We start from the raw sequence: 14221 nt of genomic DNA on the forward strand, positions 1-14221 counted from the left end.
CAGCAGAAGTTCCATCCCTTGTTTCCCTTAATCCTCCAACCACCACTTTCAATTCACCTCCCTGACCCCAATGGCAACCATTATAATGAGTTAAATGTATCTTCTATTTTCGTTTTCTGTATGTTTTTGTAAAATATTCTTTACTCTGGGTTCGTGTTTTTATTGATGTAAAATTAAACTGAAAAGACACTATCCACACTCGGCCCATCGCTTTCATTGCTACAGAGTAATCCATGGTGATATCTACCCTATTTGCTGTACATCTTTCCTTGGATAGAAGTAAAAAAAAACATCTGAAAGCCACTGGCCTAGTGAGAACATCCAGAATTCATTGGAGACCTTTTAGAAAACAACGGAAGTTTTCTTCATCCAAGTTCCATGTCTAAAATGTCTGTTTAGTCTTCCTGTTCCCAGCCATTAAGATCTATGGATGTCACTGTCCCCAGACCTGATCCCACACAAGGACACAGGCTGACATAGACCATAAACAGGAGAGTCCTTTATGCCCTGATGCAGAGTTGTGGAGTTTTTTAGGCTCAAACCCCCTCTTCCTTCCCTCTTCCTTGTCCCCTCCAACATTTTCGGGGGCGAGTATGTTAAGGATAGTTTGGTTGCAAGGAATAGAGATCTGCTGAACATAAAACGGAGCTTATTGAAACAGTTTCGGGTATCTTGGAAAATCCAAGGAATGGGAAGTAAACCCAGACCTCAAGGTCATCTATGTTCTTGCCAAATCGCCTAAAACAAGGTGAGTGTTCAATAACCTTTGGTCCACTACATGGATGAACAGGCGGGCAGAGGAAGGAACTGGAGAGTCATCAGGAATCAAGGCAGCAGCTCCCACTGATTCTAGGTTTGACTCTGTAGTTTTGCATCCCTGCTTACATATGTCTGCTTCCCTTGCCTCCTTCTTTTTTTTTTTTTTTTTTTTAATTTTTTTTTAATTTTTATTTATTTATGATAGTCACACACAGAGAGAGAGAGAGGCGCAGAGACACAGGCAGAGGGAGAAGCAGGCTCCATGCACCAGGAGCCCGATATGGGATTCGATCCTGGGTCTCCAGGATCGCGCCCTGGGCCAAAGGCAGGCGCTAAACCGCTGCGCCACCCAGGGATCCCCCTTGCCTCCTTCTGCACAAATACGTATACTGGTCCAGAATGGCCCCTTTCTAGGGTGACAAACTGCTCAGTTTGCCTGGAACTGTGGGGGTTCTTGTGATGCAAGACTATCAGTGTTAAAACGAGGAAAGTCTCGGGCAAACTAGAAGGAGGTGGTCACCCTACCACTGCACCAGAGGATGCCTTCAGACTCGGCCTCATAAATGCAGCCAGTCACTGTGAATTATCACACCGAGTTCCTCCAAGCCCCAATGTTGTGGAGTTTGGAAAACTTAAGTGTATCTGCCCAAATTGTGATTTGTTTCTCCTACACCAGGTGTGTTCATTCCCGGGCCAGTCAATCTTAGCTACAGGGAAGGGGGTAGGCAGGTTCACAACTCATCCATAAGCCTATGTACCAACTTCTCCAAGAAAGGGTGTTGAGGCAACGCTGGGCATTCTTATCTGTGAACTAGCACATCACTCAGAGGTTCCCAGCATGAGCTGTGCGTCCAGGATCAAAAGACTGAAGGAAAGAGAATAGTGGGATTAACCAGGCCTTCTCAGTGAGATCGCTCTCCTCCCACCTTTCACTTAGGGTAAGTTTCCAAGAGCCAAGCATATGTATCCAAGCATTGTATCATCACCTCATTCATTTCTACAGCTGAATACTCTGCTGAATGGACATACCACTTTGATTATTAATCCACACATTAATTAGTGGACATTTGGATTGTTGCTTTCAGCTAATATGAACAATGCTGCGATGAACGTCCACACATACAACTACCAATTTTGGTATAAACATTGTTTCGAATTCTTGGGTATCTGAAAGTGGGTCTTACAGTAACTCAATCTTTAACCCCTTGAGGAAGAGCCAAACTGATCTCCACATTATACATTCCCACCAGCCGATGTATGAGGGTCCCAATTTCTCTATATCCTCACCGACACTTATTATTTTCCATTTTTAAATGGTAACTATCCTCCTAAGTGTGAAGTGGATCTCATGAGTTTTGATTTGCATTTCTTCATGACTAATGACGTTGAGGATCTTCACGTGCTTGCTGACTATTTGTATATTTTCTTTGGAGAAATGTCTGGATCCTTTGTCTCTTTTTTTAAATGGGTTGTCATTTTATTGTTAAATTATACGAATACAAAAAAAAAATTATACGAATACTTGCTTCTCCCTCTGCCTGTGACTCTGCCTCTCTCTCTCTCTCTCTGTGTCTCTCATAAATGAATGAATGAATGAATGAATAAATAAATAAATAAATAAATAAATAAATAAAATCTTTTTAAAAAGGGGGGGTATCCCTGGGTGGCTCAGCAGTTTAGCACCTGACATTGGCTCAGGGCGTGATCCTGGAGTCCCAGGATCGAGTCCCGCATCAGGGTCCCTGCATGGAGCCTGCTTCTCCTTCTGCCTGTGTCTCTGCCTTTCTGTGTCTCTCATAAATAAATAAAATCTTAAAAAAAAGAAATTAAAAAAATAAATTATATGAATACTTTATAAATTCTGGATCCCAAACTCTCAACAGATATACGATTTGAAAATATTCTGTGCCATTCTGTGGTGTATCTACTCATTTTCCTGATAGGGTCCTTTGATGCGCTAAAGTTTTTAATTCTGATGAAGTCAGATGTATTCCACTTCTGTTGCCTGTGCTTTTGGTGTCATATCTTAAACACCTTCTAAGAATTTAATAGTTTTAGTCCTTACATTTAGGCCTCTGATCTATTTTGATTAATTGTTGATTTTTGTGTACGGTATGAGGTAGTGGTTCAAGTTCATTCTTTTATATGTGGCTATCTAGTTGTTCCAGCACCATTTGTCCAAGAGATTATTTTTTCCCCATTGCATTATCTTGGTACCCTTGTCAAAAATCAATTGACCAGGGGTGCCTGGCTCGCTCTGTCTCTGAAGCATGCAACTCTTGATCTCAGGGTTCTGAGTTTGAGCCCCACAAGAAGTGCAGAGATTACTTTAAAAAAGAAATCTTTAAAAAGAATCAATTCTCCACAACTGCATAGGCTTATTTCTGGACTTTCAATTCTATTCCATTGATGTGTATGCCTGTCCTTGTGGCTCTTACTACACTGTCTTGACTACTGTAGCTTCATAGTATGTTTTGAAATTGTGTAGGGTGAGTCCTCCAACTTTGTTCTCCTTTCAACATTGTTTTGGCTATCCTGGGTTCCTTGAGTTTTCATGGCATTTTAGGATCTGGTCATCAATTCCTACAAAGAAGGTAGCTGGGATTCTGATAGATTCTGATACGTTTGAGGAGTACTGACATCTTATCACTATAACGTGTTCCAGTGATTCCATGAACGTGGGATCTTTCTATTTATCAAGGTCTTCTTTGATTTCTTTAAGCAATGGTTATGGTTTTCAGTGTACAGATATTGAACTTCTTTGGTTAAATTTATTCCTAAGTCTTTTAATTTTTTGGGTGCTATTATATATGGAATTGATGTCATAATTTCACTTTTGGCTTATTCATTGTTAGTGTTTGGAAACACAACTGACTTGTACCATTGATCTTGTCTTCTGTAACCTTTTATACTCATTTTTTAGCTCTCATATATATATTTTTTTGATACGGGGTTTCTATGTATAAGATCATGCCATCTACAAATAGAGATGTTTTTACTTATTCCTTTCTCATCAGATGCCTTTTATTATTGGGTTTTTGTTGTTGTTGCTATGGTATTTTGTTTTGTTTTTTGTTTTGTTTTGTTTTTTGTTTTTGCCAAATTGCTCTGGCTAGAACCTTCAGTATGATGTTGCATAGAAGTAGTGAAAGTTGGCCTCATTACCTTGTTCCTGATCTCAGGAGAAAATCTTTCAATATTTCACCATTAAATGTGACATTAGCAATTGGTGAGTCATAGATGCCCTTTAGCAGATTGAGAAAGTTCTCCTTTATTCCTACTTCATTGTGTGTGTGTGTGTGTGTGTGTGTGTGTTTGTGTGTGTGTGTTTAAAGATTTTTATCCATTCATTCATGAGAGACACACAAAGAGAGGCAGAGACACAGGCAGAGGGAGAAGCAGGCTCCTCTTAGGGAGTCCGATGTAGGATTTGATCCTGGACTATGGGACCACATCATGAGCCAAAGGCAGACGCTCAACCAATGAGCCACCCAGGCATCCCTCATTGTGTGTGTGTGTGTTTTTTTAAATTAATTAAGTAATTTATTTATTTTATTATAGTCACACACACAGAGAGAGAGAGGCAGAGACATAGGCAGAGGGAGAAGCAGGCTCCATGCACTGGGAGCCCGACGTGGGATTTGATCCCGGGTCTCCAGGATCGCGCCCTGGGCCAAAGGCAGGCGCCAAACCGCTGCGCCACCCAGGGATCCCCCTCATTGTGTGTTTTTTCATGAAAGTGCATTGGTTTTTGTCAAGTGTTTCTTTCTGCATCTGGTGAGATAGTCATGTTGTTTTTATGTCTTATTGTATGATATATTATTGATATGCTGTGTCACATTAATTTTTGAGTGTTAAACCAACCTTGCATTCCTGGGATAAATCTCATTTGGTCATGATGAATAATCCTTTATGCATATTGTTGGATTCAGTTTGCATATTTAGTTGATTTTTGCATCTATATTTATAAACATATTGATTTGTAGTTTTCTTTTCATGTGATATCTTCTGCTTCTACTACTTTGCTGGGGCCAGAAATGATTTATCCATAGTAGGAAAGGAGTTAAGAGTGGCATACAAGGATTTGAGGAACTGAGTAGCACTATACACTTGAGATGTTATAAGCTTTAATCCACCTGCCTCTCTCCACCCCATCCTCAGCCACTTGCTGTACTGCATGAAGCAAGGGAGAGGCTTCCCTGCTCCAGGGATGATGATGATGCTTCTCCTAGGGGAGTCTGCAAAAGTGGACTGTTAGTGTGTATGGAGCATGAAAAAGCTTGGTATTCTAAGTCATGAAGCACCTGCCTCAAAGCATCATCACCTTGAACAAACCTTGTGGAGAGTGGAGCCATGAAAGTCACAGAGGGCACATTTACCAGACAGCCTTCTCCAACAGAAGTCCAGTGACCAAGACCCTCAAATACCAATCCTTATCAGTCTGGTCTGAACGTATCTTCTGTGTTTTTCCACCAACTATTTGCAGAGCTGGCGTGGTAACAAGTGAAAGAGGATATTTTCCTGGAGCAACTGTAGGCTGAGGACTCAGAGCTGTAGTTCTCTTCTGCACAGTCAGCATGAGGTCCTTTGGAACCACATTTCATGGCAAACCACAGTCAATCCTTCATCCTCAGTATGAATTGAGCATGCTCCTGGGCTAACTCTGGACAACCATCTGTAAGGCAACCAAGGAACACCTCTGAGGGCCACGGTCTTCTTGCCTAAGCCATGGGAACCCCTATTTCACAGATCCTGGAGAAGATTCCTTGCCTGTAGGGACCTGGCTGCACCTTCCCACCTCTGGGTCCTGGTAGCCTCCACCCAAGTCCACACACTAACTCCTCCTAGACGGGATCTGGCTGTTGTATGAGAGCCCCACCCCCTGCTGGAGCCACTCCTACTTAGGATAGCTCAACTCATTTCTTGGTCATTGGAGATTTCTGGACTGCCTAAATCAGATCACAGCTCTGGCCCTTTTGCAGGAAGGTTTGGGATTTCTGTTAGAGCTGCCTAACCATCTCTCTCAAACTAGAAAGAAGCACTTCCATTTTTGTCCAGTCATCATCAACTTGTTTCTCATAGGAGCACATTTTCCAGGATTCCTTCCATTTCACTCAGATTTCCCTAGTCTCTGTAGGAGTCTAGGATTCCTTCCACATGGGCTGTATGGACCCTCAGCCATCTGCGGACAAACGAGTCTTCCCGCCTGCTCTTGGTCACTCCCGGTGAGCACTGGGCAAGGACAGAAGCCACTAGGGTTTTTTACCCACTTGCTGCTGCTGCTGCATCCCAAGCACATTCTAAAAGATTTCTGCAGACTGCTCTTAATTTAAGGCAGGGACCTTGGAGAGGTCAAAGGTCAGAACTGCTGCTCCGACTGCTGAGGCTCACAGGCGGTCATTGACATATTGGAGGCATGGGGCCTGTCGTCTGGAAGCCTAGCAGATAAACTGTGCATTTCCTGTATGGTGCATTTAATTCCTCATACTCTGGGACTTCACCTCTAGGTTTTCCACTACGGGCAGCTACAAGCCTCTACCTTTTATTGAACTTTGGTGTAATTCAAGACCCCCGATTTATAAGTCTACCTTGAAACACTCTCCTCATTCTTGCGTGGCTACACCGAGCAACCCAGACAAGAAAGCCCTCTTACAACTCAGGTTGAGGTGAGCCAAGCTCGTTTATGGCTAATTAGAACTGGGGGGGAACCCGGAGTGAAAGCAGAGGCAATTAACTTCCAGCCTCGTGTCCTTCACTGGGAAGCCTCAGGAAGGAACACGTGCGCGGCCACTCCGAGGGGAGCCTAGGCGCCTTTGGTCCCCAGTCAGCGACACGAGGCATCGATGCGGCCCTTGCACAGCATCTGGGGAGAGGCCTCCGGCTTTCACATTGTGCTGCACACCCAGGTGAGTGGGGGGCAGTCCTGGGGTGGGGTGGGAGGGGGCCCAGGGTCCCCCGGCCCTCAAGGTGGCACTGTTACTAGGTGGCCGCAGCACTGCCAGCCTCAGGCTCGGGGTGCCTTCGCCTGGGCTCCCCATGAGCCCCGACGCCCTGGCCTCTTTCCCACCCGCCACGCAGGCCGTGGCTTAGGCCCAGGTGGCATTCCCGCAGCCGGGCCCGCTGCTCCCCTTGGGGTCAAGGGGCGCGCACCCACCTAGGCAAGGCCCGGGCGGGGTCCAAGTCACACCGACTGGATGCTGGAGCCTGAACCCCGTGGGAGCCGCGCGGCCTGGAGTCCTCCGCCCCGGGTCAGCCGAGGCCGCTGTCGGTCCCGAAGCAGGGCGAGCTCGGCGGTCGGGCGCTCCCCTCCCAGCAGCCGGAGGGCAGGACCTGGCTGCCCCCCAACAGGCACCTGCCGTTCAGGAGGGCAACGTGCTGGTTTGGAAGATGCAGTCGAGCAGCGCGTGGAGGGAGTCCGAGGGGACGGCAGCCCCGGGCCCAGCTGCCGGGGCCACTGCACAGAGGGGACCCTCAGGTGCGGGGGCCCAGGGCTGAGGGTGCGCAGGTGTCTGGAATAGGGGCGCTGGGCCCCAGCTGCCGCTCGCCCGCCGGGAAGGGCCTGTGGGCCGGGTCGCAGGGCCCAGGGGGCCGCAGCCCACACCCCCCCCCCCCCGGCCCGGGCCCAGCGACCACCGCACAGGTGAAACGCCTGATCCGAAAATTGTGTTTTAATATCACCTCTTTCCCCAGAACTGTAGGCCCCCTCCCCTCCTGCCCGTAGTTGGTGGAGCTTGTGTGCCTTCGCCCCGGTCACCAGGCGTGGGGGCTCCCGGGCCTCTCCATTGCTAACCACCCCTCCTCCGCCCTGGTGTCCCTCTGGGGGTGAGAGAAGCCCCTCCGACCCCCCCACCCTGGTGTCCCCCGCCTCACAGTGGTTACTTCATTGCAACCCACTTAGTCCAGACACACACAAAGGGGGACGCAGGTGTTAACCTCCGCACACCCATGCTTTTGAGACTGCGGTATCCAGAGGGTGTGAACAACTGCTGAGTTTAAAAGTTTAATTAGGGGATCCCTGCGTGGCCGTGGTTTAGCACCTGCCTTTGGCCCAGGGGGCGATCCTGGAGACCCGGGATCGAGTCCCACGTCGGGCTCCCGGCATGGAGCCTGCTTCTCCCTCTGCCTGTGTCTCTGCCTCTATGTCTATCATAAATTAATTAATTAAAAAAAAGTTGAATTATTAGGATAGTTTTAATTCCACGCTCCACATTAAAATAACCAAACACCTCTTTCAATAGTAAAGTCTAATACTCGTTTCCAGGCAAACAGCATCCTGCAGGCAAATTGCACATCATTTGTTTTCAAGGTGACATGAACTTTTTCTAATACAAACACACGTGCAGATCTGACCTATAACGTCATGTTATGGGGGAGTCTTCGCTAAGGCCCAGCCTCTGGTGCTCTTACTTGATCAGGAAAATGAGAGAATTAGACTACGTCACATGGAAGGTTTTTTTCTGGCACTAGGAGAGATTTTGGCCAACTTCTCTGCCATGCGCTAAGCTGTACACATATTTTCTAGCTAGAATTGGGACTTGTGCATGCTTGATTCTTTTGCATATTTAATGCAACTACATTATTGAAAGGGGGGGAAAAGGAGTATTTACTGAGCTCCTATGAAGTACTGGATCCATTTCCCATATACCTGTGCCTGATGTTATTACTGCAAAGTAGATCCTATTACCACCATGCAGATTAGTCAATAATTAGGATTTCATTTCCTACTTATTTACAAATTCAGTGATAGGGTATCATTCCAGTTGTGAAACCTATATAACTTCACGCTTTTTCCAATTTACAGGCAATAGCTCTCAAATCTGCATACTTAAGGCTTAAGACTTACAAAGACAATTAGACTGAAATTATTTCTCTAATTTCCTAACTGGTAAGTTGTATAACCTATTCAATTAAAAAAAAAACAAAAACAAAAAACACTCATTTCCATCAGTAACTGAGGGTATTAACATCTTTATACTCCGGAAAGCAGCAAGAAGTTTTAACAATAGCAGTTGACATTTACCATGTCACTGTGATATTTATAGGCATTGTGCTAATTTTTTAAAAAAATTTAAACTCAATTAGCCAACATAAAGTACGTACGTGATTTCAGATGTGTGCAATGATTTGTCAGTTGCATACAACACCCAGTGCTCACACATCATGTGCCCTCAGCGTCCATCACCCAGTCCATCACCTCATCCCCTGCCACCTCTCCTCCATCCTATAGTTTGTTTCCTATAGTTAGAGTCCCCCATGGTTTCTCTCCCTTTCTGAAGACTTACCACTCAGTTTTTCCCTCCCTTCCCCTGTGATCCTCTGCGCTGTTTCTTATATTCCACGAGTGAAACCATATGCTAATTTTATTTCTCTGATGGACTTATTTCATGTGGTAATTTATAAATATTTTATTAAGGTGAAGCCAACAACCTCATAAGGCAGGTAGTGTCCTTGTTTTATTACTGGAGAAAACTGAGGCTAAGAGGAATTAAAACACAAGTGGGAAATGGTTGAACGAGGGAATCAACTCAGTCCTGACTGATGCCAGTCTATGTTCCACAGCCTTTCAAATAGTTTAAATTTCTAGAAATCATTACCTCTTGCTACTAGGTAATAATGGTAATATTCCAAGAGTTCCGCTTAACTGTAAAAATTACAAAGGGCTGGGAGGCAAAGTAAATGAAGATGTAAACAGCCGCTAACTGCACAGGGCAGCCCATGTGCAATCCTGCACGAAGCACCCAAGCGTCACTTTGGTGCCACACTGACATAGAAGAGCAACATCAGAAAGCATCCAGCACAAGGGCTTGCAGTTTCCACACCCGGCTTCTGGGCAAACGGCACGGAACAAGCAATACCCTGTCTCCCCTCCGTGGCCTTTCCTAAATTGATGTGGCTTTTTGTCTGCTGGCCCTCACTTCCTTTCAATCTGTGGCCTCCTGGTGCAGCCTACTCAACGCTTCAACTTTGGCTCATCACATAATTTAACCAATTGTTTGGTTATTTTATTATATTAATACGTTATGTGCATCCTTCAAAAAAATGAGCAGGATATTAAGGATAAAAGCTGTTACACATATACGCAAGTGTCCTGATTCTAAGTCAGCTCGGCCAACAACAGAAATCACAATCGCATAAGTGACTGGGTGACCATAAGAAAAATAATAAAAATGAAACCGCAAAAAGCTCTGGAAACATATCACTAGTTAGTGAAGGTAGGCCGTAACGGTGATTTAAAAGCATGGTCTTGCTCTCTGGTGGTAACACCTCTGAAGAGCATGTAAGTCAACTGTTTACCTCAGTCACTAGTTTTAGGAAGCCCTGGATGTGTGTGCGTGTGTGTGTGTGTGGGGGGGGATGAGCTTTATGGTAAGAACTGAAGTAAAGCAAAATAGAACCCAAACTCTTTCGTGCCATGAATTCTAAAAATGATTTTCAAAAATACAGTTCTATCACTCTCATCAAAAAGTCCATCAAAATCGAAGTGTTCTTCTCTACATTTATAAAGAATTTTAGTTCAATTGTTTATTGCAGATATCCATGAATAAAAAAAGGGTAAGAACCATGAACCAGCAGCTTTTGATCAAAATCCTGGCAACTCCTAAGAACGTTTCTCTAGTATATTATTATTTACCCGAGTATAGTTGACACCACAATGTTACATTAGCTTCAGGAGTACAGCAGGGATTCAACAGCTCTGCACACGGGCCTGCGCTCACAAGTATAGCATATGGTGCCACTGTCACCATACAACACTAAAGCCATTTACTGCGTGCCCTGTGCTGTGCCTTTCATCTCAGTGACTTATTCATTACTGGAAGCGTGTACCTCCCACTCCCCTTCACCTATTTTGCCCATTCCTCTAACCCTCTGGCAACCACCAGTTTGTTTATGGGTCTGTTTCTGCTTTTTTTTTTTTTTTAGGCTCCACATAAGAGCAAAATCATATAGTATTTTTATATATATTTTTATTGAAGTTCATATAGCATTTTACAGTCTCATTTCACTTAGCATAATAACCTCTATATCCATCATGTTGTTGCAAGGTCTCATTCTTTTTCATGCCTGAATAAGCTTCCATTATATATATATGTGTGTGTGTGTGTGTGTGTGTGTATAAATGACATATGTACCATTCATCTATCAACAGGATACTTAGGTTCCTTCCATGTCTTGGCTATTGTAAATAATGCTGCAAAAAAACACAGGGGTACATATGGTTTTTCAAATCAGTGTTTTTGTTTTCTTTGGATAAATAGCCCGTAGTGGAATTACTGGATCGTATGGTTATTCTTTTAATTTTGTGTGGATCTTCCATACTGTTTTCCATAGTGGCTGCATCAATTTACATTCCCATCAGTGCACGAGGGTTCCTTTTTCTCCATATCCTTGTCAACACTTGACATTTCCTGTCTTTTTGATCCTCTAAGCCATCCTTACAGATGTTAAGGTGATTTATTACTGTGGTTTTGATTTGCTTCTCTGATGATGAGTCATGGGGATCCTGTTGGCCATGTACATGTCTTCTTTGGAAAAATGTCTATTCAGGTCTTCTGCCCATTATAACTAGATTACTCGGTGTTCTAGTGTTGAGTTGTAGAAGTCATTTATATAATTTGGATATTAACCTCTTAACAGATCACTTGCAACCATCGTCCCAATTCAGTAGGTTGCCTTTACTTTGTTGATTCTCCAATATATTAATGATCAATAATAATATTAATATTAATATTAATTATGAGATTTTAAAAAGGTATGGCTTCAAGGTTGTTGTGTGTCACTGGAAATAGGGTTTTGGGTTGGGGGATAAAGAGATACTCTATTTGCCCTAACATCCCTAACTTAAAGCCTTGACAATTAACCATAGGAAAATACTGGTTCTAGTTCCCCTATCTGGAAGCCTAAGAAATTCTCAACTGTCCTTCAAAACAATTTATGGGGCTAGAAAGAGAAACTCCTTTTGTAGATGTGACCAGGAATGTAACTGTGGCACTGTCCCTTGATAAAGCTGTGCGGTCCCGCTCCAATTACATGTGAAACAAAACGGGTGTCCCCTGGTAAAATTCAGTGTCCTTTCACTTTCAAATTCAGATTGTAAGTGTTCTTTGGTTTCACAGGCATAAGTAATTACATGTCTCATATGGATTTAGGTACTTAACTATTACTGTACCAACTGCTACTGAAGTGTGTTTACAAGAAGCAATTCAGTCTAAAAAGTAAATAATTGCCCTAGATAGAATTCATGTAACAGTTACTGAGCCCCCTGCCCCAAGCATCCAATGGAAGTTTTAATCCTTACCCCACTGCAGGAGAAATTTGGCAAAGTCTAGAGGCATTTTTCCTTGTCACGCTGGAGTTGGCATTAGCTTGTGTTTGCTATTTGCATTAGAGGCTAAGGGTGCTGTTCGTCATCACAGAATGCCCGGGAGAGCCCCAGTGTCAATAGTGTGAGTGTGAGAAACCCGGAGTTATAGGCAGTAGAGATACTGGGGTACGTAGTGGAGTAGAAAACAAATCATGCAAGACAATGAATATGGTCATTATCCTGGTCGAGTGTGTAATCTGAGATGTACCATTTTACGTGTAGTTTTTTTCATCCAAAGAGGCCAACACAACATTTATATTTAAATACTTTTATTTTCATTTCACAAAAAAAAGCAACAGTGTTTGCAATTACACATGCCTTTTCAGTCAGTGCTGGTCATATGCAAAACAAGTTATCAGAAGTATAAAGAAAAATAAGCTTTTTCCCTTTACAAGTGACACAACACAATTTGCATATATATAATATTATACATACTGTTTTCAAAATTTTCCACAAAAGACAGATTATGATACAAATTTAGAATTCCACCCACAAGCTCAGATTCAAAGAACTGTAGATCGGTATAGGTGTTTAAATACAAAAATGTAATACTTTTACAAGTTTCCAAGTAATTACTTTTTGAAGTGTTTGAAAGAGCCTACTCTTCATAGCAACATGGAACACTTGGCTTTAATCGAGACGGCCAGAAGACTAAGTTTTGTCTCAGTGTGAGTTTGCTGATTAATGCAAATGCTCCAATTATGCTGTAATTCTCATTATATAATATGTATACACACACACACACACATACATACACAAGTGTATTACTGTACTGATGGTTTATACAGTGCAACTTTTGGAGCATTTCATTCAGCTAAGCCATGACCTTTACTTCTTTGAAGTATTTCAAATTAAGAACTGCTCAGAACTGTCACTAATGACTACCAGGACTAATTCCAAAAAGGTGCCCCTTTCTCACTTATTTACGATCAAAGCTACATGTGTCATGAACAAACTTTTATTTTTTTCTACAGCAGCAGGTATAAATAATAGCAAAGTATAGGCTAATTTTTGAACACTAGAACCTGAGAGTTTGATATGGTAAATGACATCTCTTTGCAAATGTTCTAGGAGTCCTATTAATGTTTCTAAAATATATATATAATAAAATAAAATAATATGGCAAATCTTCAGCATTATATTCATTATAAACTGTAGAACAAACAAAGATTGCTTAGAAGCCTGAAGGAAAAAAGCAAGGAAGGAAGAAAGAGAGGCAGCGAGGGAGAGAGGGATTTTACACATGCATTTTCTTTGATACGGACAAACGTGGAGTCCTAACATGTACCATGTGGCGGAGGAAGAGTCAGTATGATTCAAGAATGCTGAAAGTGAACACACAAGTCTGGATGTATGAAATGCATGCAAAAAACATACAGCTGATGAGGCAACACTGACTTCCATTTTTTTTTCTGACTTCCATTTTTAAAAATGTACTTGAGAATAACATCTAATATTACAGGCACTGAGGATAAAAAGACAAAAAAAAAAAAAAAAAAAAGAAAGAAAGAAGGAACAAGAATGGTCCAGCTAATGGAGAACTGTGGAGAGAGAAGCAGCCACACAGAAGAGCTCTGGGTAAAAAAGGGCCAACCTGCCCTACCATAGATGGTCGTTCAAAGAGGGCTTGCCCCCCAGTTCTTTATGGAATGATTTTTGGGCCCACGTTGTTATTCGCTAGAACCGTGGCAATAAGTCAAAAGGTTCATTTCAAAAATCAAAATAATTTCTATCAGTTACATAATATGCTATGGATGGAACTGCAGGAGACTTCTGTAGATAAATCAGAATTCCAGGCCTCCAAAAGAAGCTACTCTCAACGGTCTTCAAATAAATTCTAGGCAGCACTTTTACCGGCTGGCATGCCAGTTACTGAGAGATTAATCAGCAATGAACTTTAAACATACTCTTTACTTAGTATTGTCCTCTCGCCTCTCTGTAATTTCCAAAGTACAAGTCCCTTCTCACCATTTCCTTCCATTTGAATCCACGTAAGGATGCTGAATCTGATTAACTTTCATAACTCAACCATATCCAAGCATCTTCTCCCAACTTACTTGCTATATACCTGTTGCCATTAGTTACACCATCCCGACTGCC

General features: G+C 43.0%; 1 protein-coding gene across 1 annotated transcript in view; it reads right to left on the bottom strand.

The window, feature by feature from the left end:
* Nucleotides 1-7854: 7854 nt before the first annotated feature.
* The window catches only part of LNPEP (leucyl and cystinyl aminopeptidase), a 98856-nt gene continuing 92489 nt past the window's right edge, over nucleotides 7855-14221 (bottom strand). The window contains exon 18 of the mRNA XM_038532259.1: nucleotides 7855-7902. Within this exon, the coding sequence (XP_038388187.1) occupies nucleotides 7897-7902 (6 nt within the window). The 3' untranslated portion in view covers nucleotides 7855-7896. The remainder of the gene's footprint in view (nucleotides 7903-14221) is intronic.

Source organism: Canis lupus, chromosome 3 (genome assembly GCF_011100685.1).
Source record: "Canis lupus familiaris isolate Mischka breed German Shepherd chromosome 3, alternate assembly UU_Cfam_GSD_1.0, whole genome shotgun sequence".
Taxonomy (NCBI): domain Eukaryota; kingdom Metazoa; phylum Chordata; class Mammalia; order Carnivora; family Canidae; genus Canis; species Canis lupus.